The sequence below is a fragment of the Cygnus olor genome, chromosome 7 (genome assembly GCF_009769625.2).
Source record: "Cygnus olor isolate bCygOlo1 chromosome 7, bCygOlo1.pri.v2, whole genome shotgun sequence".
Classification (NCBI taxonomy): Eukaryota; Metazoa; Chordata; class Aves; order Anseriformes; family Anatidae; genus Cygnus; species Cygnus olor.
In genome coordinates, this window is record NC_049175.1 from 4903558 (window position 1) to 4929208 (window position 25651).

A 25651-nucleotide genomic window follows, 5' to 3' on the forward strand; every position below is an offset into this window, starting at 1 on the left:
TGATAAGTAACCGTCAAAGTGATCCAACACGCTATCTATTTGAAGGTACAGGCAGAGACTCACATGAACAGCATTTACAAAAGAAGAACTGAAATACATTTACAGGTTTTTCTTCAACACATTTATTTGCATTTCACACACACATACCTGCAGGGTCACAAATCACCCTGAAGATACCAAGGTTAGCAAAACAATGTACTATACTTGAGCAAGTTCAGTCTTCTATGAGATGATCATTTTTTGATCCATTTATACAGCATTCAGTATCTAATGAATGAATAAATATGTAAGCACCTTACTGTTTTTTTTGATTAATTCTCCTGGTTCTGGCATTCTATACTCCATGTTTAAATTTTAAAAAGTTTTTGAGGAGCTACTAGTATATTATGGGCTAGGACCGAAGTTATTCTATAAAAACGAATTAATAAATATGCACCTTTGTATTTCTCACATGAAAGAATGTGATTGTGTATTCTAAATGACTTTTATGACATTATTTCATTAGAGTGCATAAAAAACAATCTGTAAAGTGGCAGAAATGATTGAAGTGAACGCAAGTAACTACTCTGATCATCTGATTTTTATTTTTATTTTGGTAATAACTGGAATTAGTGGAAATATTTGTGACAGAAGCCTGAAAGAAATAGTCTTATTAGATAATAGCAGCAGGCAAGCAAGACAAGCTTTCAAGATGTTATGTATGCCTTTTTAATGGCTGAGTTGGATAATTTTATATGTAATTTGATGCAATTCAGAGCCTGGGATAGTGCCCAAAACCAGTATGTTTACAGACAGAGAAATTAGCATGTTTTAGGAGCTCAGAGGTGCAGAAGTACCATTATTTCAGCTTTTCCTGGCAGAGGACATTTCTTTGGAAATAAACAGCAAGTAATAAATAGAAAAGCCCCAGATGCATTAAGATCAAGGATATTCTTTAAGTACACACAGTTGCTAAAATACTTTGTTTTTATACTTCATCTGTCATTAAGATAGCTGCGTGCTGGGGTCCCAGAATTGCTTTCTCACACTAACACTGTAAATATTAAATTCAAGGGCAGTCAGCTGAAACAGCTGGTTCTGTGGCTGTGCCTATCAAATAGAGGCAACCTAACTGCATTCTAAATGAGGCACTTTTTTTTGTCATAACAAGCTGCTTCAGGGCTGGGTGTGTGAATCTAACTAAATATTTGTAAATGACTTATCTTTGTAGGTTCCTCTGAACTTTGACCTTCTGATAATGGAAGAAAATACAGTTCTTAGGCTTCTACCTTGCTATGTTTTTGGCAGTAATTGTTCACTGCCTTTGGTTTTGTCTGAAAATCATTGTTTTTAGTTTTTGAATTTCTGGAGTTTCTATGTGGTGTGGGATAGGATTACTGTTTTTCATACTTCCAAATTATCTTGAAGCAGGGAAAGCTCTTTCCCACCACAAGGCAATGGAAACAGCTGATGATTTAAAATGCGAATACGTAAAATACCCCACAATTCAAAACAGTATTGGAATTTCCCTACCAGCAGTACATTGGTGAAAAATACGTTTATGGACCTCTGGAATACATATAGGAAGCTCCGTGTTTCCAGTGTACAACCACAGTAAAGATGTGTTCCTTCTTTCCCTGCTGTGTAAAAAACCTTTGTCTTCAAATCTTTTGCTCAGTAGCCATTTAGGTAGGATCTACTGATCCTCTGCTCCCCCTTTCTTCCAGGTCCTCAAACACAGATAGATACAGTTTTTATATATATATATATATATATATAAAAGAATATGCTTTTTCTAAGGCTGATGGAAACTTTATTTCATCACCTCTTCACAACAGAGAAAGTTGGCTGGTTGGGGGGATAAGCCAGAGTTTTGGGAACACCCACACTTCTCAAAACAAGTGTCAGCAGAGAGGGCAGTGACTCAGCAGAGTCTCTTCCCAAATTAACATGCTGACATGCGTACATTTTAGTAGGTCTCTCTGCAAAGATGGTCAAAATCTGTCTATTTTGCTTGGATACCCAAGTCCCAGTCTCACTTTTTTTTTTTTTAAAGAAGGATGTTTGCTTTCCTTTTGCCAAAATATCCTCCTCCTCAATTTTTGCTACGTATCCAAAGAAAAGAAACAGTCATTCACTCTGCTATTGAATTAGGAGGGAGGAAAATGATTTGAAGTAATAAGACTGTATGGAACATATCTTGTTAACCTTCTGAATCCCTTTATGGTTTAGACAATCCTTCTGAACGGCAGCTAAATTTGTTGAACTTGACTGGTTTCCTCTCTATATCTCTTAATGCAATGCTGTTTGTGATTAAAGGCAGCTTATACATGAAAAACGTGACACCTAATGGTCACTTTGATACTATATACAGAAAAAATATACATTTAATTGGAAATACGGTTTGGGCCTGACCTTGCATTTACTCTGCATGATCATTTCCTGCTCAAAATCAAGTAGTTCTGTAAGTGTTTCCTATTATTAAACAATGCCTTCTTTAGTAATGAAATTTTTTTTTAAACACTTGACACTTATTTTTAGAGCTTTCACTAGATTATTTCGTGGCACTTTACAGAAGTGATTCAGTATCATTATCTACATTTGCAATAGAACAAATAATATATAGAACAGTATGCTGACTTTTCCGAGGTAAGAGGAAATTGGCATCAGAACCAGGAACAGAACTCAACTTGTAGACTGCTGGATTTGTATGCTCTAACACTGCTCTCTACATCATCTCATGCATAAAAAAAACCTGAAGACAGTGGTAGAGAAAAACTAAAATAAATAGATTAGAGAAGATATTTTAGGGAGAATTTTAAAATGTGAGAAGACCTCACTGATACAGAACCATAATGTTTTTTGACAAAACTAAGGACAGCCACGAGATGATCATTTGAGGTAGAAGTTTGGCACTAAATAATGGGATTTTACATAGAGTTTTAAAGTGTACATGAAATTAGGAACATATTATAACAATGGAATGCAAAGAGAACTATTTTATTTGTATAAAAGATCAATTTTAATCAAGAGTTTTCCATAACAGGAAGAACAGCTAATCAGGGCTGATGTTCAGGCCACCCAAGATCCCCTCATTTCAGGACCTCAGAAATTTCAGCATTTAGAATCTACCCTAATTCTCAAGAATCCCTGTCATTATCATTGCACTGTGCTGTGCTGCCAATTTACAGATGCATATGGGGATAAACCCATGGAAAACTTTGAACCTTATTTTTTTTTCTTTAACTACATGCGAATCTTAGCTTGTTTCTGTATTTAATTAGGTGGAAACATTATTGGTGGTCATGGGAAAGGCACTGGAAATCTTGGAATTAAGTCAGGACATGGGATTTGTTACTGCTTCCCAAGACAGAACTGTTATTGTGAGAAAGATGATATCAAAGGTAAGTCTAAACATTATCTGCTGTTCTCATATTAATCTTTCCCTCTGTTTGTATCTTCCATCTTCCATGTTTATATACATGCAACAATCTGAACTTGTGGACACGTTAATTAGCAATGTATTTGGTTCTTTGTTGTATCTTTAAGATATCTTAATAAAAATATATTCAGATAATTATAGTTATTGGTAATGTAAAATTAATTAAGAGCAGGCACCTTGACTTCTGGCTATGGAGACTGAGAATCTCCAGAGGGGGTTGTTTCTGTCCTTGGCAAAAATTCATTTTTATCCATTACTACATGAAAAACAGGTTGGCCATCCTTTGCTTTTCAGCAGTATTTGCATTTCAGTGAGGCTCACCTGATATTTGCAAAGACACCTAGGAGAATTAGAATACTGACTTCTATTACTTTCAAGTAATTCCAGCCTCCTAATCATTTTTGAAAATCTCAGCTTTAAAATGTCATATAGCCTACACCCATAGTGTTAGGAAGAGGAGTGGATTACTTTATTCAGTGACCTTTGTTTAAAGATAAAAAGCTTTATACAGTTCTTTAAAGCAGATTAATGGGGATTAAATACTATTATTTTAAAATTGTTTTTACTATTACTAATAAGAAACATAAAGTCAAATATTTTACATCTCTCAAACTAAATTGTTTAGAATATACCCCAATTTACTCTTGAGTAAATTTTTTATAGGCATAAAAAGAAAAAGAGGAAGCATAAATTTTCCCCCTGCCCTTACATTCCAGAAAAATATTATGCTGTTTCACTTACTTCTGAGGTACAGCTTGCAGATGTAATTAACTTAACTGTGTATCTGGGGTCGGAATTATCTCATGATAAGTAGTGCAAGGACAGTATGTTGAATCTCTCAGTTCCTTCAGAGAGAAACATGCAACCTTAGAGGAATGATGTTTAGGGGCACTTACATAATTTGGTTTCCAAAGAAAGACACTAAAAGTCCTTATGGAAAAGGAGAAGTAGTAAATGTGGAGGAAAAAATGCATATTACATATGCAGTTGCAGCATAAGGAAATACTTTCACAAAAAAAATTTTGTTAAATACAAATCAGAAATATTCTAAGTCTCTTTCTTTAGAATCCAAAAAGATGAAGAGAAGTATTTTTCTTATGTCCAACAATTGGCATCATAATGAAGTAAAATTAACATGTGAAGATGATCTTATTTGGACAGAATGGTTCTAACATAAACTGTTCTCCACAAGTGAAATCTAGTCACAGGTCTCTGGAGATGTAAGTAGTATCAGAAGATCAGTATATGGTAGGCTGGACCTTAAAGAAGAGTCTTAGAAGTAGCTACTTCTATAAAGACAAGGAATATGGGTTCAAGCTAGCTATCCTTCCATTTTACACAGGCAATTAAGCATTTGATTACCTGCTGGTGCCCAAAAGAGAAAATCAGCTATTAGGTTTTCCTGTAGCTTTTAAAAATGTTTTTGAATTCTCTTTGTCATACCTGTGTCACGTGAACTGTCCAAGCTGAAATAGGAAACAACAGAGTTCTAATAAATTCTTCTTGATCCACAGAGCAACTATGTGATGATGTGTGCAAGACTGTCATAGCAGGGGCAGTGCTGTTGTCCTTCATCATCTCTGTGCTGCTTTCTTCCTATTTCATCCATCGCTACCACAAGAATTCTCCAAAGCCACCTATTGCCTCTGCAGAAATGACATTCCGGCGCCCAGCCCAGTCCTATCCCATCAGCTATTCTTCTACTAATGTCCGTCGACCTTCTTTAGATTCTATGGAGAACCAGGTGTCTGTAGACACCTTTAAAATACCAGTAAGTCTGATATCGTTTTGCATATACTTTTTCATGTCTGTGTTGTTCCTAAAGTATGGTGTTTATGCATGCAGAAAATGTTACAGAAGTGCAGTCTGCTCATAGAAACACCCAAATCAAATGATTAAAACAGAAGTGATGTATAGAGGGACAGATACTTAATGAGTAATTGAATAAATCATATAACTTACTGCACAAGGCCAGTATATTCTTCCATTTTTGTTCCATTTTAATATACTGTAACAATGGGTCAAATTTAAGCCATTTTTTTCTAAATGTAACTCTACATTTGATGGTGTGGTTTAATTTTAACATTTTTAAAGTAATATAATTGTTAAAGTTGTTACATTTAACATTGTTAAAATAAAATAATAGTCTAATAATCAGCAGGTTTGTAATCTCTGTGGTAAGCCATAGTATTCCACAGAGGATAAGTTTAGGGTGGAAAAAAAGGAAAAAAAAAAAAGCTGAGATCTGTTCCTGATTTCTATTATACAGACACACTGTAGGTGTCAGGTCATGTGGGAATTGTGCCCATGCTTTTTGTCCAGTCATATTATCATACCTTCAATCTAGTTTCTTCTGTGTTGGTAAATCACATACCATTCAGGATGCCTGCCAGCTGGTGTGTTTTCATGGACCAATATAGTAAAGAAACACTGCCATTTTGTATGACATGTGGCAACACCAGCTCTATTTGCATGTTAGATATTGACATCTTCACAGACCTTGTGCTCTGTTTACTTTCATCTCTGGTCTGGTTTGTACATCTGTCACCATTTTGCAGCTGTAAGGCTCAATAACGCTCATTTCCTAAGAGGAGGATTGTTGTGTCTGATGAACTCTTCAGGGAAAGCCTTATTCCTCAAGTAAAACTGATTTACTTCTCAGTGAAGTCTACAGTCACATATTCACAGTTATTCTGAAAGCAAGTATTTATATTGTATCACTTCGTGTTTCATTTGTACACAATTTCTAAGTCCTGTAAATGTAATCTATTATCCACAGGCTGCATTTTCAGCCTTTTTTGAAGGAGGTGATTTTAAGGTAATGTAAAAACACTTGCAAAATGCTTAGAGATTCAGAAGCTTTCATAGCAATGCACTCATTGACAAAAAAGGGAGCAACCAAAATTGTACACCAAAGTATACCTATTCCTGAAGAATAATCTCCTATTGAACATTAATGCTTCTCTTGTAGCTAGCTACTTCTGTTCTTACTCGTCTTATAGGGTTCCTTTTCTCTCCTGCAGGAAGATCCGAAGTGGGAATTCCCTCGGAAGAACTTGGTTCTTGGTAAAACTCTTGGAGAGGGAGAATTTGGAAAGGTTGTCAAGGCAACAGCTTTCAGACTCAAGGGAAGAGCTGGCTATACTACTGTGGCAGTGAAAATGCTAAAAGGTACCTTCCCATCTGCGTCTGAAATGTTTTGAAAACTATTTGTTGTAACCTCTGCATGGATTTGAAAAGGGGCTAACATGAAAGTAAAATGTCAGCTGTGAACAACCAGTACCACAGCCTTCATTTCTTCCAGCAGCAGTCTGTTATATTCTGACAGATTTCTGACTTTAGCAGCTAGCATCATGTTGATACAAATAAGTGACTTCCACAAGTGGTTCTGATTCATGATGTGCAAGGATCCTCTGTCTTAACAGGGCAAATACATTTAATTTTGGTTTGCATTGATGGAAATATTGCAAGGGCATGTTAAAGCTTTCTGATGCTCCCTTCCCCTCCTGCGGTTATCTTTGGCAGAGCTTTTAAAATAAATCGTGTTATAAGCAAGGCAAGAGACAGAATAGGCCTATTAAGTTACTTTTCTGATTGAGAATTCCATCTACTTTTGTACTTTCTGATCTACTTTTCGATTACCAGGAGTTCTGCCAAACTGGTTTGAAGAGCCTAATGTTTTCTTGTGATGTCTTCAGTTCTGCCTAAGACTTTAAAGATAGGGAAAAAATGTATTCCTAGGTTATGTTAGGATGATAATATGAGACCTTGAGCTCGTCCCTGTCTCTGTTTAGTTTTAAGCCCCATTTATACTTGTTTCTTTGCCGTACAGAAAAAGAAATGATATTGAAAGAAAAAGATGATTTTTTTTTTTGTTTGGTTAGTTGTTTTTTGGTCTCTGAAGTAGAAGTTCTCCAGTATTAGTGTACATTTCAGGCAGAGGCTGAATCTGTGGCTTGTAATCCATACATTTTGCCACCTTTACTGTTAAATATGAATGTAGATTTTACATATCTAATGTCTGGGCCTGATGACTTCACTAGATACACAGTGGTGGTGAAGGAGGTCAGTTATTCACACAGCTGTATCCTTTTCTGTTGTTTTGTGTGCTAATCCATAAGTGCATGTAGTCCCTACGTATCAGGCACCTAGGAAAGCAGAGGATGAAGATGGGAAACAAGAACCTTCAGAAAGGCTTATGGATACAAGAAGATTCCTTTAGCTGGGTAGCTAGCTTTATCTGAATGACCTCAACTATTTGCTGCTGCTTATTATTAAAAACATATATATATGGTTAAAGAGAAAAAAATCCATCTTCTGCTGCTTTAAAGCAAAGATGCTTTATATTCCATTACTTTACCAAAAGAGTAAATGGTTTACGAAGTGCATGCCCACATTGCAAGAGGTTCAGTGGAGATAAGTCATATGGAAAAAATTTAGAACTAAGTCTTTTCAGAGGTGAAGGTTAGTCAAGTCTTGCAATGTTCAAGTAACAACCTGTATATCATTGTAAATGGGTTTGTCATGATCGTTATTTCATATTTATTTGTGCACTCAGTATTACTGATTTTCTAGCACATTGTCAACAACAACATGTGACTGAGTTAAGATTTCAAGACATAGTGGTAAAAATGTTGCTTTTACTTGCAGATGATTTAACATTCAGCTTTCCCTAGCTATTACCAAGTACAGAATTGACAGTAGGAAGGAGTAACCCTTTATTTTAAGCACCTTATTTTAATAAATTGGTCTGACATTTACAGTAATACTTGGGGCTCTAATGAATCCCTTTGTAATGTAAATTACATTGCACATAGTCACCTGAAATTACATTTTCCAACTTGATTGTGGAGAACATTTGTCATTACTGGAAATATTTATCCATTACTGTTTTAACTTTACTGTTAACACATGACAAGTATAAGAAATATTGCTTTAGTCCAAAGTGATCTATAAAATGCTGCCAGGGATAAGGGACAGTTATTTTGGATCAGGCCAACACCGATCATCCTATCCTTGTTACATATAGTAGAACCAGATTTATACTCAGATGCAAAGGGTTACTTATCCTAGCATTAGGGACTCTACGTTGCCTGATCTTAAGCCAGTAAATTAGCACAGAAAGCCTCCTGCTTATTTCATAAAAGATACCTCTTTCCTGGTATTTCCTCCTAACTGTGTAGTTTGGCACAACCTGTGGTTAAGAACATAACGAGGTAGGACTTTGCTTACTTTGTCAATTTGGTGCTATGTTCTGGGGAGGGAACAAGGAGAGGTAAGGAATTAGCTGAGCCAAAATAGTCTTGGAGCTGTGGATGGAGGTTTAAAGGAACAGAGGGAGAATTTTTTTCAGTCCTTTTCTAGCACTTTACTCATACGGATCCTGCATGATATGAAAGCCCTCAGAATAAAATTGAAGTGGGCAACACCTGCAAACAAGTAAATAGATATCATTCACTGTTCCCTAAAAACAAGGGGCATAAAGCTTCAGAGCTAGTAATGTCCATTTGTCAACTATAGAAGGTGATTTTTCAAGAATACAGACGAGCAGGGGCCCCAGGGAACTTCTCTTCTTGCACATACTATGCAGTCCCAGAGCTAGAAAAATAAATTTTTCACAGGCATAATGTTCATATTGTTTGGTTTTGGTTTAGCTAAATTAATGTTTTTTGTACCCCTTACAAGTAGTGAGTGATCATCTAATATTGCACTTCCTGTGAGGCAGAAGACTCAAGTCTGAGTATAGGTTCTCAGTAAGATAATATAAGCAGACGATATAGCAGACCAATACCAACAACATACAGTAGAACAGAATCAAATATTATTGTAACCAGGGCAAACTATGAGCACACACATTTTAAATGGATATGTAAATGTATCCTTTTGGTGCTTACTACCTTCACAGAAAGCAAACAGTGTGGTAACAAAAATCAGAAAGTGAAGTTTTTTTTTTTTTTTTTAAATTAACTTTAAGTAAGGGCCAGTACATAATTGTAAGTTGCCTGATAATAACACTATATAGGAACAATATAGGGAGATTCTCTGTGTCAAGGACATTAAGGATGAGGCACACAAAGGTTTAGCTCTGACCTGTGGTTTCTTTATAAGTAAGATCTCCTTCAAACCCCAGTGTGTTCAGAGAGGAAGATTGTAAGATGAATTTGGCAAAAACAAAATGCTTGAAAGACTAAGGAAATCTCTGGGGGCTACATAATGTCATACTACTGTCACTGACATCAGCAAAGACTGCAGATATGTCTCCCAGTAAAATCAATCTGATCTGTACATTTAGTTTCTGAACTCTAAATCTGGATGTGTGCTACAACGGTAAGCCAGTAGATAAGTGGATTTTCACTCCATTGGAAAACTTATTTCAGAGAAAGAGGATTAAATCTTAGGGAGATAACTGAGCAAGTCTTTTTTGCTTGCTCAGCCAAAAAAAAAAAAAAAAAGGCTTTCACATGCTTCTTAGTTTGCTCTGATTCACCCTAGAAATAGCTTTAGAACACAGGAAAAGATCTGTCATAATTTCATGGCATCTGCAAGACACTGAAGACTCTTGTTTCTGATTGCTGGCTGACCTGCTCTTTGTGTAGCCCTTTGTATCAGGGCAGGGGGGTGATGATGGCAGCTCACCCAGCCAGAACAGCAGCTGTCTCATTTGCCTGGTTCCGATATGAGTGACTGCAGGACGGTGGACATTTCTCTCCTGTGGGAAAGAGTTTTCTAAGTTCTTGCCAACTCCATGATAAATGGTGCATCTCAAAATTCAGATGGTATGAAGAGAACTTTCGGATAATGCTTTCCTAACCACAACTATGTTTTTGGACACCTGCAGAAAATGCTTCCCAGAGCGAACTGCGAGATCTGCTGTCAGAGTTCAACCTTTTGAAACAGGTGAACCATCCTCATGTCATCAAACTTCACGGAGCCTGCAGTCAAGATGGTAAATATTAGAAACTCATTATTAAGATGAAAACTTCAAAAAAGGAAATAAACAGCAGCTCATTGTTGGGTTTGGACTACGGATTAAAAACATTGAACACCTTTTAAATATGCTTCTGACTGAAAAAATGAGGGCATATACGACAAGCAACTTTGAAGGGATGAGGAAATGCAAATTCAGTGTAACTAACATTCTTCCCAAGGGTATTTTCTATACTCATTTTGATTCTGAAACTATTTGGAAACTAATCGTTCTACTGCTAGTTGTCTCCTAACAGTATGTATTTTCCTAATACTATTGCTCAGTAAACCTTTTAGATACGGACTATATTTAAAGTTTAATGGAGCTTTCATTATTCTTACTATTATTCATACTATAACAGTGCTTTGAGGCCTGAGTCAGGGAGTGAGGTGATTTTTTTTTTTAACAACTACAGATCCCTTTGTTAAAGTAGAGCTTGATGGTTAGATTGACACACAGTTTTCCTGTTCTGTCACAAAACTGTTGTCTCTCTCTTACTGTGATATTTGTTAAAAGCCATAGTCATTGAAAGGTATGTTTTAAGGGGAAAGAAATTTTCAGATCTATGTATTAAAACTTCCGGTGTAACAAATTTTCACTGCTGTGCATAGGAATCAGTTTGGGTAATTTCTGTTCATGTTAAATGGGTATGCAAGGCGACATCCTCTTCCTTTTGTGTCTCTAATTGTGGTCCTTCTCCCTTAAAGAGTTTGTGATTTTTGCAGCCTAAAATTACAGTATACATGTGGCAACCTTGCGCTAAGGCCTGCCTTCTTTGCTCACCCAGTTCTGTTGCAGATGGCACTATTAGTTGTAGACAGAGAATGTAATTCAGGATTGAGTCATCTCTGAGTTTTAGTAAGGTAATGAACCAGCAGGGCAGGATTTTTTTTTCTTCTCAGTACAATGTTTCTTTTCATCCCTAAGGAAGTGAACTGTTTCTGAGTCACAGGCTTTTAATAAATATCAAGCTAATTCATTGGTGTATGGGGTGGGAGGGTTTTGATAGAGCAGACAAATGTATTTAGCATTAACATGCTGAGTGGATATTATTCATGTGGGTAACAGGGTGGAGAAGCTAATGGATTGAAATGTCAGAATGTTTTTAAGTGCTCTGAAAAGGCACCTTAAATACAACACTGGAATTAGAAGATGATTTGTGAGCTCAGTATCATGCACTACAGAAAAGTGTTTTGGGTTTGGGTTACTTTTTTTTAAAGCTTCTCTAACTCAGGTTGTTTCACAGGTCTGATTTTTAAGAAGGTTGTATTTCTTCAGTCTCAAGTTATCCAGGTGAGAGAACAGGCTAGAGCCTGAATTTAGCTTTGATTTAGGCTGAAACTCACTCGCTTTGCATAGAGGATGTAAGCTAGAAAAAAATTCTGTGGCTGACTCAGTGCCATTTATGTGAAGAACAAAGGTTTCTGGAGCCACTGACTATTAAAAACAACATGTTGATTAGAAGAGACTGTTTTGAAAAAAATCAAAAATGGTTATCTATTAATTGCAAGCTTATCGATGTGTGTGCTTCTTTCAGGCCCTCTGTATTTAATTGTGGAATACGCTAAATATGGCTCCTTGCGCAGTTTTCTCAGGGAAAGTCGAAAAGTGGGACCAAGCTATGTGGGTAGTGATGGTAACAGAAATTCAAGTTATTTGGATAACCCTGATGAGAGAGCCTTAACAATGGGAGATCTGATATCATTTGCATGGCAGATATCTCGAGGAATGCAGTACCTCGCGGAAATGAAGGTAGAGTATGTAATAGTGATCTGAGCATGTCCTTGTGACAGATGGACATGCAGTAGTTTGTTCCTCCACAAGAAGCATAAACACTATTGTTGGTTTCTTTCAAAAGCTTGTTCATCGTGATTTAGCAGCCAGAAATGTACTGGTGGCAGAAGGGCGCAAAATGAAGATTTCTGATTTTGGCCTATCCCGTGATGTATATGAAGAAGATTCATATGTCAAGAGGAGCAAGGTAGAGTGAATGTTAAAAAGAGTTGTGAGAATTATTGCCTAATCAAGAGAGAGAATTTATACTGCAGGACCTAAGCACAGAAGAAAAAGATAATAGCTAATTTTATGAATAATGGCAACAATTAACTATGAATAATTCTCTTAAATTTAAAAGAATGAAGATGAAACAAAATGATAAGCTTAACTAGCAGGACAGTAATGTATGTAAAAATTATCATATTTAAGTCACTACTAGTTCCTCTCTTCATTCTCTTCATTTGTAAATATACCTGTATTTTTTAAACTTACAATTTTATGAAAATATTTGTGTAAATATTGTGAATTTTAAGTTTAGTTTTCTGTGTGTGTTTGTTTGTTTTTAGGCCAGTAGTGCTGTTTGTGTGAATGTTCTATAAGGTAAAATAAGTTGGAAAGAAAAAGACTTTTTGGAAGACATGATCGTACATAAAAAGGGCTTTCCCATATGCATTAGCTGTCTTATGATGCATGTGTTTTACATACCAGTTGCTCGATGTTTTAGGAATGATGCATTTACTTAAATGCAGTTCCGTTTTATTTGGTGGGGTGTTGATGTACTGAATGGATATTTTCTCTTTACTTCAGAGACACTTGTCACCATAGAGTTTAACAGAACATCTGTCTTCTTACATAGGGAAAAGAGGAAAAGATGAGCAATCGGGAGCAAGGAAAAAGGATATGTTTAAAACCTACTGAAACAGTTGTTATATATATATATATATATATGTATATGTATTTCATGACAATAAGGAGGATGTATGGCATATTAATGCCAGTGATATTGTTAAGGTTATGAAACATTTAGGAAATTTTTCAAAGCTGAGTTTTTCATGGATATGTCTCAGATTTCAACAGTGAATCCCCTACCAAAGGAAAGTAGCAACTTACAGACTCAATTTAGTACTCTATAATTGACTGTGATTGTCCAGCTACGGTTCTGAAACCAAAGGTTTCTTCTTTAATCATCATTTCCCATCATTTTTGCATTTGTCCATTTCCTAAAAGCAATGGAGTATTTTCTGTTAGAAGAAAAACATTCATGCTTGAAAAACATATGTTTTTGGATGAAACTTTTTTTAGAGGAGAGTTGAGTTTATCTGGCTTAAGCTGATAACAATCCAGGGGAAAAAAAAAAAGTAGTATTGTACTTAATTAGATTATTGAAGTGTTGGAAGGAAAGAAAGGAGCCTGAAATTCAGTGATTTAAAAAAATTCTTACAATTATTCTCTTCACTTTTTCCTATTAAATGCTAAATCATTCAGTCCATTGGAAAATATTAGAATATGAATATGAATAGAGTATCTGTTACTGGAAAAAAAGTTGTTTTTCCACTTGGGAGCTTAATTTTCTGACCAGTAATTGCCCTTTTTTTTTTTTTTTTTTTCCCTCCTAGGGTCGGATACCTGTTAAATGGATGGCCATAGAATCCCTATTTGATCATATCTATACAACACAAAGTGATGTGTAAGTTTAAATTCTGGCTTTCTTTACACTTTATGCATTTGTTTAAGGTGACGGGAGGAAATAAAATAGTCTACATAGTAGTCAAAGCTGTTACGCTTAGACAGAGATGTAAAGAACACAACCTGGATGGCACAATTTGCTGGCAGTAATATCTGAGTTTTTTGCTCTTGAATCAAATCTGAGGGAAAAATTTTGAGAGGTATTTAGGTACATAATTCCTGTTGAAATCAACAAGGGTTGGATCTGTAAATGTGAGATGATTGCCTTTGGAGATCTAGACAAAAATCATTAACCTTTGCTAATGATAATGATGGTACGCAAAGTGCCCAGTTCTCGTTCATCACTTGTCCATAACACCTGCCGGCAGATACAGGACGGAGTGGGAAGAGAGGAGTGATGTTATGTCTGACTTCACTCCTATTGCAATCAATGACATAATTCCAATTAATTTTAATGACAGCCAGCTCACACCTTAGGGGAACAGTCTGGTTCCAGTGCCAAGATGCAAGCTTGTCTGCAGCATTAGGGAAACTAAGTTTCTGAAGATGTGCTTCTACCTCATCTGTGATGAGTAGGTTGCAAAACTACCACAGCAAAGCTGTTTTTCACTTCCTGATGAGGAAGGAGCCCAGCAGAAGAGTGTTTCTATACAGTTAACTCAGGAACACATACTTTCACATTCCTTTCTCTCTGGGATGAATAGTGGTTGTGGCTAGTCACTAGGCAGACACTGTAAAACCAAGTATTATTTATTTAAGCCAAACACCTCTAAGGGATTGCAAAAGCAGCAGTACTTATGCCTCATCTTCTGCCAGGTGGCATTTTGGATACCTTCCAAACACCCCTTAAAAGAGAATCTGACTAAAGCAATATTTTCATTAAACTCAAATTGCATAAAACATACTGATCTCAAGGGCATTTCACTTCAGAACATTTCGACATTTACTTTTGAAAATAATTTTATTCAGCTTTTACTCTTCTCTCTGCAGGTCAGAACAGTGTTAGTGAAATGAATTATTTTGCTTAACTTGAAAATTCCCTATAAAATGAATTAGAAAAATACTTTCATTTTTTTTGTTTCATTTGGAGTAAGAAAAAAGTAGGTGCAATTCTCAGGAGAACATGAATTTTACTACGGCCTGTCTACAGGTCTTTCTGGATTTCTTTTTTTCCTCCTCAGAGTATTGGTTGTGCTGACCTGCTTCTTTACAGTGACCTTTCCCAGACAATTAAAAAATTCTTTTTAAAAATTCCAAGCATACATTATTTTTTTTTCCATTTTCTGCAATTTGCATTATGGTTTAGGGCCAGAAAGAGATTGTGTTGCAATGTAACTGCCTTTTTGTGGACTGTTGACTGATCTCCTGAATCCACTGCAATTGATAGATTCATAGAATCACAGAATGGTTTGGGTTGGAAGAGACCTTAAAGTTTGTCTGGTTCCTACCCCCCTGCCATTGGCAGGGACACCTCCCACCAGACCAGGTTACTCAAAGCCCCGTCCAACCTGGCCTTGAACACTTCCAGGGATGGGGCATCCACAGCTTCTATGGGCAGCCTGTTCCAGTGCCTCACCACCCAAACCTCCCTGTTTGTTTTCCTGATGGGCTGTGATTAAGCTCAGGAGTACCTCTCTCATACACGTGATACAACAGTTCTGCAGATGATGCCCACCTGGTCTCAAACAGGCTAGCTCAGAGCCCAGGGTAGCCTAGTGATGCTGTGTAACTGGACAACTTCTCAGATCTTCCCAGATATTACCTCTGTGCACTGCTATGCAGATGCAGCAGCTTTCTTGGAGATGTGCTGGGTATTAACAGTGTGCATTGTGCTTTGTAATTCCTTTTCAGTGCAACTGCACCAAAGGTCTACATAGCTGCCACACTTACACACAGCCTTGACCCACTGGTGAGGTCACCTTCATTATTCATGGCATTATACATGTCAGTAATCTAAGACTATTTTATAGCAGCACCTAATTTAGCAAATTCCCTACTGAGAGAGAGACAGAACTGCAAAGAAAATCATCTCCAGTACAAGGTTCCATGACTGCCATTCCAACAGCATAGCAAACTGATAAATTAATTACTTCTTTGCAGCATTGATTTTAGTTTTAGATAATCACACTCACTGCAAAGATTATTTTATAATATTCCTTAGTCTTTGTGGTGATGCAATTATATTTGAGGTGAACATATGTTAATAAATTCAACAGCCATTCCAGTATGCTATTTTTTTCTCATACTCTGTATTTGTTTTCCAGCTTTTTCCTTTTAAAGCATTTCTATGTAGTTAGTGGTTAGCAGTGCTTAATAGCAGTACCACTTGCCAGCATTCACAAAATCCCTTTTTGATTCAGAGGTTGGTGACATCAGCGGAAAGCTAGCTTACTGTCTTCCTGTTCACATTATTTTTTTTTCTTTTCTGGCTTTTTCTGATCACATTTTTATTCATTGATATACAGCACAGGGGGAAAATTTTCATATCATATTTCTCCTCCCATACTGCTCAATTTGTATAACAATTTGAAAACGTTGCAGCATTCCACAGCATTCTGTTCTAGTGTGCCCATTTACAAAAAACAACATGAGCTAATTAAGAAATTACTCATTGTAATGTACTCATTGTGATCCCTCCTTCCACATTCTGAAAAATTCCTCTTAAGCAGAAGAGATAGATTTTAAAAATAAAACCTGCCGTGCTACAGAGTTTATTTGAATTAATCATGGACAGTATTACAACCTGATGCTAGAGCATAATTGACTTTAAAAAGGGTATGAGGTGGTATATTAATAAAGTATATTAAAATGTTATAAATATTCACTAGCTTTCAAGAATGTGCAGAGTGATTAAAAATTAATTCAATGAATGGCATCAAGGAGAATAGCTGCTGCATAACCATTTAGGACTGCGTGAAACTGGTAGTTTGGATTCTCTGCCTTTTTTTGCTGTACTTTTTGGGTTACCATTTTTCTTCAAAATGTGAGCAGTACAGTTGGACTGTAGTCCTCGCACAAAGAAGTGAGTTCTGCTCCTAAAATTTTGAGATGGAATTTTCAAAGGGAATTAGACGTTCCCCTTGTTTTGCAATTCAATGTGTAACCTTTCCCAAAATTTTACTGAAAGTGCAGTTTTCAGAGGAATTACCCAATGAGAGTACAAAAGCTAACGTTTGTCATAAATTATATGTAATTTTGCTTCCAGATGCATCCAATTGAGTATCCTCTTTGAGTGAAACAGACAGTGTTGGCTGGCTTCCTTCATTTTGAACATGTAAATTTTGGCAAGTTCTCCCAGTCGAGCAGATTCCCAGTAATTTGTAGCTTCTTTGTGTCTAGAATAAGGCTTCCACTAAAGGAAGAAAAAATACTTTTGCCTCTTTTCTCATAGTTTGTCCTCCAAGATGGACTAACTTAATCTATCTAAATATTTCCAACCCACTGAAAAAAAATATTTTCTTTGAGTTCATCAATAAAATGAGTTAAAAAAGTCATTCCTTTTTCTGTTCATTTTGGAAAACAGCTTATTCTGTTTTCTGTTCTATGTTAAACTACGTTTTAGTCATTTGTTATTTCCACAATGGATTATTTCCTCTTCTTTCATTATCTCCAAGTAGTAAATTAAGTCCTGAATGAGTGAATGGGCCAAACATAGCAGCTGACATCAAAGGTGTTGCTTGTGACTGAAATAAACTCATTGCACATATAAAGAAAAACAACCTCACAGTGAAGACAGCAAACTGTCTTCAGTTTGGTAACTGGTTAAGCCAGCCTCTGTAAATTTAGACAATCATGTCTGATTAGGACTGTAAGTGCTAATTAGGGGATAGCCAATGGAAAAAGCATCTCCAGGAGCACTACACAGAACAAGAACCAGCCTTTGAGCTGGGACAACATGTGGAGGGAGGACTTTCTGCTGAAGATGGGACTTCCCAGGACACAGCTTTTGTCAAGGGATAAAAGAGGGACAGCCCTTATTTCTACTTTCTTGGTTCCTAATCTTTGTAATGAATGGTATTGGAGAAAAACAATGGCCCTGTGTGGCCCCTCTGGCTCAGCAACATCTTGAATTTGGTTGGTTTCTTAAAACACTAGAAAGAGATCTGTTGGGTGAAAGCCACACCGAGCTCTTAAAACCTACTGCTGTATATAAAAGCTCATTTTCTCTTTTTCAGATGGTCATTTGGAGTTCTGCTGTGGGAGATTGTAACTTTGGGAGGCAATCCCTACCCAGGTATTGCTCCTGAAAGACTCTTTAACCTCCTAAAAACAGGCTATAGAATGGAGAGACCAGAAAACTGCAGCGAAGAAATGTAAGTACTTCTTGATTTGATTAGATTCATTAAACATCTGTTAAATTAAAAATATATATATAAAAATGGTTTGAATAAACACCACATAAATATTCTTCTGTATATCTCAGAAGTATAATCAAAATACGGAGTACTCAAAAGAAGGTAATGAAATTAATGAACAGTAAAGCACAGGAAAGGAATTACCAACTCAATGTTTGCAGCTATCTCCCGAATATCTGTGGCCTATTGAATAACACTTGCCAATCAATGAAATCAGTTTGAATATTCAAAACTTCTGAGGTAAGGAGGAGATTTTCATAAATCAGTGCTAGCTAAAATATTCAGGAAAACATTTGAGTACTTTTCAGCAAATAACAAAAACATTCCATCCACAGTTGTTGGTATTAATTGTCTGAATGTCCTGGCATTACGTGGGAGAAAAAGTATCCTGGCCTGGAAGTCTTTACATAATATTTCTGTGACTTGATAAGCCCATTACAATTTCTGTTTGGAGATAATTCACATTTTATTGGTTGATTTATTAAAATTCTCTGCGTGATATACCTCCTCTCGCTGGTTCTTCACATAGCACTTGGAGATGAGGCATGATTTTATGTTCAGCCTGCAAATCTGGTCATGGTCTGTTTTTTTGTTGCTTTGTTTGTTTTGTTTTGTTTTGAAGAAGTTACCAACCTATAATCATTATGGTGTCTACCTTGACTGATTTTTAATATGAAGGATGCTTTGACCACATGAAAAAGAAAATACAGTAGAAATAATATAACTATCTTTTTTTAATACTGCATATGGAGAAAAACATTAAGAACTTCTCAACCTAGAGCAGAGTAGAAGTTTACAAGTTTCACTGGTAAATATCCTCCAGGATATAATCTAATTTTTTTGTTTGTTCCATCTCAGAAGGGAATAAGACCTTACGCTTCCAACATATGTTACAGCGTTGATGCTTCGTATGTTAGGCGAGCTTGACCATGTCTAAGTTTCTATTCAAGCCATATCATGGTTTTCTGACTCGTTTAGATTTTTTATTTTTATTTTTTTTGTTTTCTTAGAAAATTTTAGTGATAGTCTTTGTGAGCCCACTTTGGGGACCATTTACTTCAATTGTATTCTCTATCTCAAACAGTCAAGTAAAAAAGAAATCATGGATGAGGCAGAAAATGTAGTGTTTTTCAAGAGCTTTCTGTAGCTCTTGCAGTCAACTGTTTCCTCAGAACAGTTTTGTGATGATGTAGATCTGTTAGTCTTGAAAATACTTGAGCTAGAAAAATAACAAGAATGGCACCCTGGGTTGGAGAGTTACACGTCCAGAACTTAGCATATGTCCAATAGCCAGTTGACTATTCTGTTTCCTTTTAACTTGCCTTCTATAGAGTTTGGTGTGGAAATAAAGGCATAATAATAATAATAATAATAAAAAAGGCAATCAAAGAACATCAGTTTGTACAAGTTGTCTTAGGTATGGTATTTCCTCAAGACTTCACTTCAAAGTAAAGTTTACAGAAACTTTTCAGTATTTAAATAAATAAAGATGGTAAACATTTGAGGGGGGTGTTTCTGCAAGAACAGTAAGGATAATTTGCAGTCTCTTGTGTACAGCAAAGCCAATCTTCTCCTCTCCACAGCTGTGCATAAGCAGCAAAGTTCAACTCTCTGACATAACAGCAGTTTTCCAAGTTGTGAGATGCACATCAGTGATGATACACAAATTTCTTTAAAGTTGTTGGCAAGTAAAAAAAAAATCACTTAGAAATCTGGTGTGCTGCCTACACATGAGGTGGTTCTTTGAGAAATAATGAAACCTCAGACTGCAGTCCTACAAGGACAGCCAAGTGCATCATCATTTGAACTTACAAAGGCTCATGAAAATAAAAGCCCATTCTTGTGAATGTCAGTCATTAATTCAGGGGAATGTTTAACAGAAAACATGACAAAAGAAAACAAAGATGTAAATTGTGTGTGGCCTTCAGGGTGTGGTTGAACTTGAATACTATAAATTGTTTGAGCAGAAGCTTGACCCACTTCTTACAAATACTTTTTTCTACCTTGTGGGAATCACAGGTACAACTTGATGTTGCGCTGTTGGAAGCAAGAACCAGATAAAAGACCAACATTTGCTGAGATCAGCAAGGAACTAGAGAAAATGATGGTGAAGAGTAGGGTAAGTGTGAGCAAGCATAACTCTGAGTTTTTTTCTGATCATGAGAGTTTGAATATACAGAATTTATTACATGTTTTTTTCTTTAAAAACGATTACTCTTCAAAAGTTTTAAAGCATTTAATCAGTTTCTTCCAAATGCATCCCAATTTTTGAAAGCAGTATTACCTCATGTAGTGGCTTTGATTTCAAACCTGTATAGAAGATGACTTATCCTTAGTTTGTCTAGCTTCCTTAATGAACAAACAAATTGCTGTAAAATATTATTCCTAAATTGCACTGTTGGATGAATAACCCTGAGTAGAACGCCTAGAACTAAAAGAATTCAGTATTTCTGTGAATCTGGTTTAATGATATGATGATAGCAACAGAGATATTAAAGCTGTATGATTCCACCAGTTGGAGTTACTTTAAAACCATTATAACCCTGTAGAGATTTTTGTGGAAAAATGGATGCTGAGGTCTGAAAATAAGTCCAAGTTGCATATGTGTAGAAGATGCATATATATATATATATATATATATATATATATATATATGTATATACATACACCTACCTGCACATACGCACTTTTTTTTTTTTTTAAATCTACTAGTTATGTGATGGATTTGGGGTGTAGGCCACAGATTCAAATGAGAAACAGAGTGAATGCACCAACTGTTAGGACAGTTGGGAACTTGATGGCGTTTACCTTGTGTACAAAGATGAGGAGATCTGAGTACCTTCTCCTTCAAGCATATATATATGAGGCATACACAGATATCGGGCATAAGAGAAACTGAAGGTCAGACAACTCAGCTGGCACAACCAACTTCTTGGTTGTCTTACTGATACGCAGAATTAAGTAAAGGAAGTATTAATATGTACACAGCATGTCTAGTGTGCTGGCAAATCGGTTACTTCCAAAGGTGCCTCAGAAAGGGAGAGCCTAGTCTGGTGCTAGAAGTATGATCCAAAGACAAATACAGTGAGGTCCGTAGTTACTTGATTCAAAGAAACCAGATGCACGTTTAGCCTTAATACCCAACCAGCCACACTGCTATGTACTTTAACCCAGCTTTTTGTGTGTTCGCTTCTTAGGACTACTTAGATCTTGCGGCTTCCACCCCTTCTGATTCCTTACTTTATGATGATGGGCTCTCAGAAGAGGAGACACCTCTCGTGGACTGTAATAATGCTCCCCTCCCTCGAACCCTCCCTTCCACATGGATTGAAAACAAACTCTATGGTAGAATTTCACATGCATTTACTAGATTCTAGCAACACAAAAATGATTTTTCTTCTGCACTGTTCTCAGACTCTGTAACCCCATTGCAGTGTTTCTTGTCTGAATGAAGCCAATCAAAATTTGCTTGGAAGCTTCTTTTGGGTTTTTTGTTTGTTTGTTTGTTTTTTCTTTTGGTAAATGTTGAAGTTTGCATCAAGAACATCCTTTAGTCATTTTGCAGCTGTGTTTAAAATAAACGCTTTCAAAAGGATGTGAAAATAAGTAAAACGACTAGATATCATACAGTAAAATACATTTAAAAAAAAAGATCAGGGAAGTATTCTCAGGGGAAATACGAAATGCTTATGAGTATCTAATTCAACTATCCTGTTGGGGGGGACTAGGAACATTTAAAGTATGTTAGAATCTGCACCTCTAATTTAAGCAATAGACTTTTTTTAATATATATATTTCTCTTTTGCCACAGCTAAATGATAGGACCCATTTGCAACATTTTTATTTTATAGAGATGGATTTCTAAATTTCAGCTGCTGTTAACGCATTCTGGATCTGTAAGCTGAGATGTCTATATAATGTGAATGAAATCACTATCATATACAGAAGGTAGAAATACCTATATAAGTATTATATAAAGACTAAATCGACATGTAAAGCCCTTTAAAAAATGACTTAACAACAGGCATTTTGAAAGTACTCAGCTGTTTTCACGTCCTTTGATTTATTACAAAAATGTCAGTACTAAATCCCGATTGAATGATGTAGCGTTTTTAAAAAGAACATATGCTTTCATATTGTGATGGTGAGATGGACAGTAAAAATGGTTCTTGCCAAAACTCCTACATTTTGTCTCCTGATTAAATATTCTACATGTTTTTAGACATTTATTAACATTATAGATATTTTTTTCATTCTTCAAGCAGTATGACTTCTGAAAAGTTGGGTCTTGTAGCGTAAAAGTTGCCATTAATACCTGGCTTTTGGTCTGTTTTTATCTGTACCCTAGCTATAATTTTTTTTAATAGGTTCCCCCAACTCACGTTCACTTTGGGGTGCTCAGTGGCCAGATTGTAAAAAGAATGCAGTAGCAGGAAAAGCTGCCACTGAGGTTGATGGCAGATGCTGAATACGTAATAAGCAACAAAAGATTTCTGTTTTTGAAAATCCTGACCCCGGTGTAGTTGACTCCTTGCACAGCTGGGTTGGCATGGTGCTAAGCACTCTGTTTCCGATTTGGTGATCCCCTGTGCCTCAACTGAGAAACATCACTGGACTCAATGCAAATAATTACATGCTTTATATACACGCTTAAATGCTGAATCAATGCAAGAGTGCTCAGGACTTTGTTGGACTTTACACAGTTGTGCTCCTGGATTTTATAAAATTAAGCAGGGGATCCCTGGTGAAGGGTATGAGAGTCTCCCCCAAAACTCATTCAAGGCAAAGGAAAAAGACACCTATTTAAGAAAGTGGAAATACTCTCAGTGATTGAAATGGACTTTGGATCCTGTCCCAAATAGGTTTATTAATTCTTGGAGCACTTTCTGTACAGCAAGAACTTCCTCTTGCAAAGCAATACATTGCTATAAGAACATTAAAAAATAAAATGACGGAAAGCTGGAGGCTTATCAAAAGAAAAATTATTAGCTTTTATTATGCACGTGTGCGTGCGCACTTTTTTTTTTTTTTATCAAGAAAGCACTTTATTTTTTTCAGAATTTTGCCTACATCTGAATTTATGCTTCAGGGATTGTGAAACGTCATTTTTATTAATTATTTGGGACAAAATCCAGTGGACTGGCTTGAAATATTGAAGGGAGTTTTGCCAAGGGCCTTACTGTCTGCACGTGAAGTTATGGTTCTTCAGTGCAGAAAAAATTATCTGTTTTCATTTTTAGGCATGTCATACCCGAACTGGCCTGAGGAGAGCCCCGTTCCACTCACAAGATTCGATGGCACTAACTCTGTGTTTTCAAGATATGCAAATGATAGTGTATATGCTAACTGGATGGTTTCACACTCAGCGGCAAAATTTATGGACAAGTTTGATAGCTAAAATTTTCTTTGCGAAAGGTAATGGACTCATGAGGGGAACAAACATGCAAAGAATGGAAAGTCCATTGGCTCGTTCTTTGTACAAACAACAACTTTTCGATTGGCAAACTTTTATTGGTAGTTTCTGAAGTGTGTTATTCATGCTGAAGGCTATAATTGGTGATTTCCCCTTTCAGAAAACATATCAGGCTGGATAAGAGTTGTAGTTCCAGTACTTCTTTTTAGATTGCCACTTGCATATGGTTCCATTTGGCAACTTGTTACTGCAAATGGCTCTGCACTTCATTCTCACTGTTTTTAGATTAACCATCCTATACTACAGCTTTCTTGGATGGGAAAATGTACTCGAACTGCTACTTTTATAGTGGCTGTTAGCATACGACCACTTGATCTAAGCAGGAAGCACAAATTTATGGAAGGGAGGGGGAAATAACGCTCCCAAACTACTGAGCTTGCTATCAGATGAGAAGTGTTACAATGATGTTGGCACTAATGAAGCCTGTATCTTGGTTTGGAAGCAAACATTTAGTAACTCAATAGAGGACTTGAGATTCAACATTTGAAGTCTTGTAAAATGTATCGTCTTGTCTTAATGAGAAGAGAGTTTGTTTTATTATTCTTAACTGCTCTTACCTTTAGCACAATGGAGATAAATTTGATACGAGATATGCTGTATAGACTGATGGCAATCAAGAGTGTTCATCTGACGGTTTACTTTCCATCATACACAGCTGAATGCTAAAACGTACAGTCTTGTACAATCATAGTTCCTTTTACGAGTTCAATTTGGACTGTACAGGATTTTTTAGATTGAATTAAAGTAGAGATTTTGTTTGCAGTCACGTTCAGTGGGTTGGAGCCCTCCTCTCAGCTCAAAATTGGATACACTGCCATGCACAGGACACTGCCATGACATAGTTCCAAATAAAGCTGTTATCTTGAAAGTTACGAGTAAGCAACACTTGCACAGCAAAAGTGGTCCAATACTCTTAATGAACCCATACAAAGTCATTGTCATCTGAATTTGTTACGGTGAAATACAAAAATGTTCTTACAACACTGACTTGATATTTAGGAGAATGATCGGACTATGGGTCATGTGTTCTATGTGGAAGAGTAAATGATCAGCACTACTTTTGTCTTTATTTGTAATCTAATATGGTTAAAGATAACTTTTGTTTGCTACAAATGTTGGGATGTAAATCCCGAGTGACTCGTTGTTAACGTTGTGATGGTTATTCTAAATAATCCAATCCTACCAAAGCTTACTCCTGTCACTTACAATCCAATTTAGCTGTTTTCAGATGTTGTTTTGTGTACCAACTTTGTTTCCATTAAAGTTTGTGATTTCAGAAACAAGAGAGTCAGACTGCCAAAACCCTAACACAGGTTTTCATGTTACAAGAAGTGGGATATAAAGTGCTGTGTTAGAATTTAGACAACTTCACTTTTAGATATCATCTTCTGTTCTGTCCTTGCTTCAGACAAGCACTAAGCAGAGTGAGTTTTTCTTTGTACCAACGATTACCGTGTTGTGTAATTTGCAAACAGATACAGCTATATATACAAAAGGGGTTCAGTTGTGATGTAATGGTGGTCTTCAGTGGCACGACACAACTCAGAACACTGTCAGAATGAATACTTGTAAAATAAATGGCACCGACAAGCCCATTATATGGGCTTTTTTTTTTTGAGAGATTATGGAAAAAAAAAGTGGCATTTCTGGTAACTTTTTTTTGTCTGGTTCTTTTCCTGTGTTTTATGTCTGCAAATGGGAATTCTTTATTGGCCATAAGCAATCAAGGCACTAAGATTTTTTTTTTTTTAATTCTTCCTTAATTTAAGTTTCTTTTTATCAGCTATTTCCAGCAACAATATTCAACTGGGAGATGTGAAGCTACATTGTTCTACGGTAGGTGAGTGAGACAGAGCTACTGAAATAACCAGTGAATGCACAGCATATGGCATATTTTATTTTAGACTTCCAGCATAAGCCACAGTTGTTTCACCATTAATTCCCGTGAAAAAGTTCACTAATAACTACTGCCA

General features: G+C 36.3%; 1 protein-coding gene across 1 annotated transcript in view; it reads left to right on the forward strand.

Moving 5' to 3' along the window:
• RET (ret proto-oncogene) overlaps window positions 1–24951 on the forward strand; it is an 83149-nt gene extending 58198 nt beyond the window's left edge. Inside the window, exons 10-20 of the mRNA XM_040564043.1 lie at window positions 3264–3383; window positions 4936–5192; window positions 6445–6592; window positions 10260–10367; window positions 11926–12140; window positions 12247–12369; window positions 13781–13851; window positions 18026–18163; window positions 20225–20324; window positions 21403–21550; window positions 23446–24951. Coding sequence (XP_040419977.1) covers window positions 3264–3383; window positions 4936–5192; window positions 6445–6592; window positions 10260–10367; window positions 11926–12140; window positions 12247–12369; window positions 13781–13851; window positions 18026–18163; window positions 20225–20324; window positions 21403–21550; window positions 23446–23603 — 1586 coding nt within the window. The 3' untranslated portion in view covers window positions 23604–24951. The remainder of the gene's footprint in view (window positions 1–3263; window positions 3384–4935; window positions 5193–6444; window positions 6593–10259; window positions 10368–11925; window positions 12141–12246; window positions 12370–13780; window positions 13852–18025; window positions 18164–20224; window positions 20325–21402; window positions 21551–23445) is intronic.
• Window positions 24952–25651: the final 700 nt, after the last annotated feature.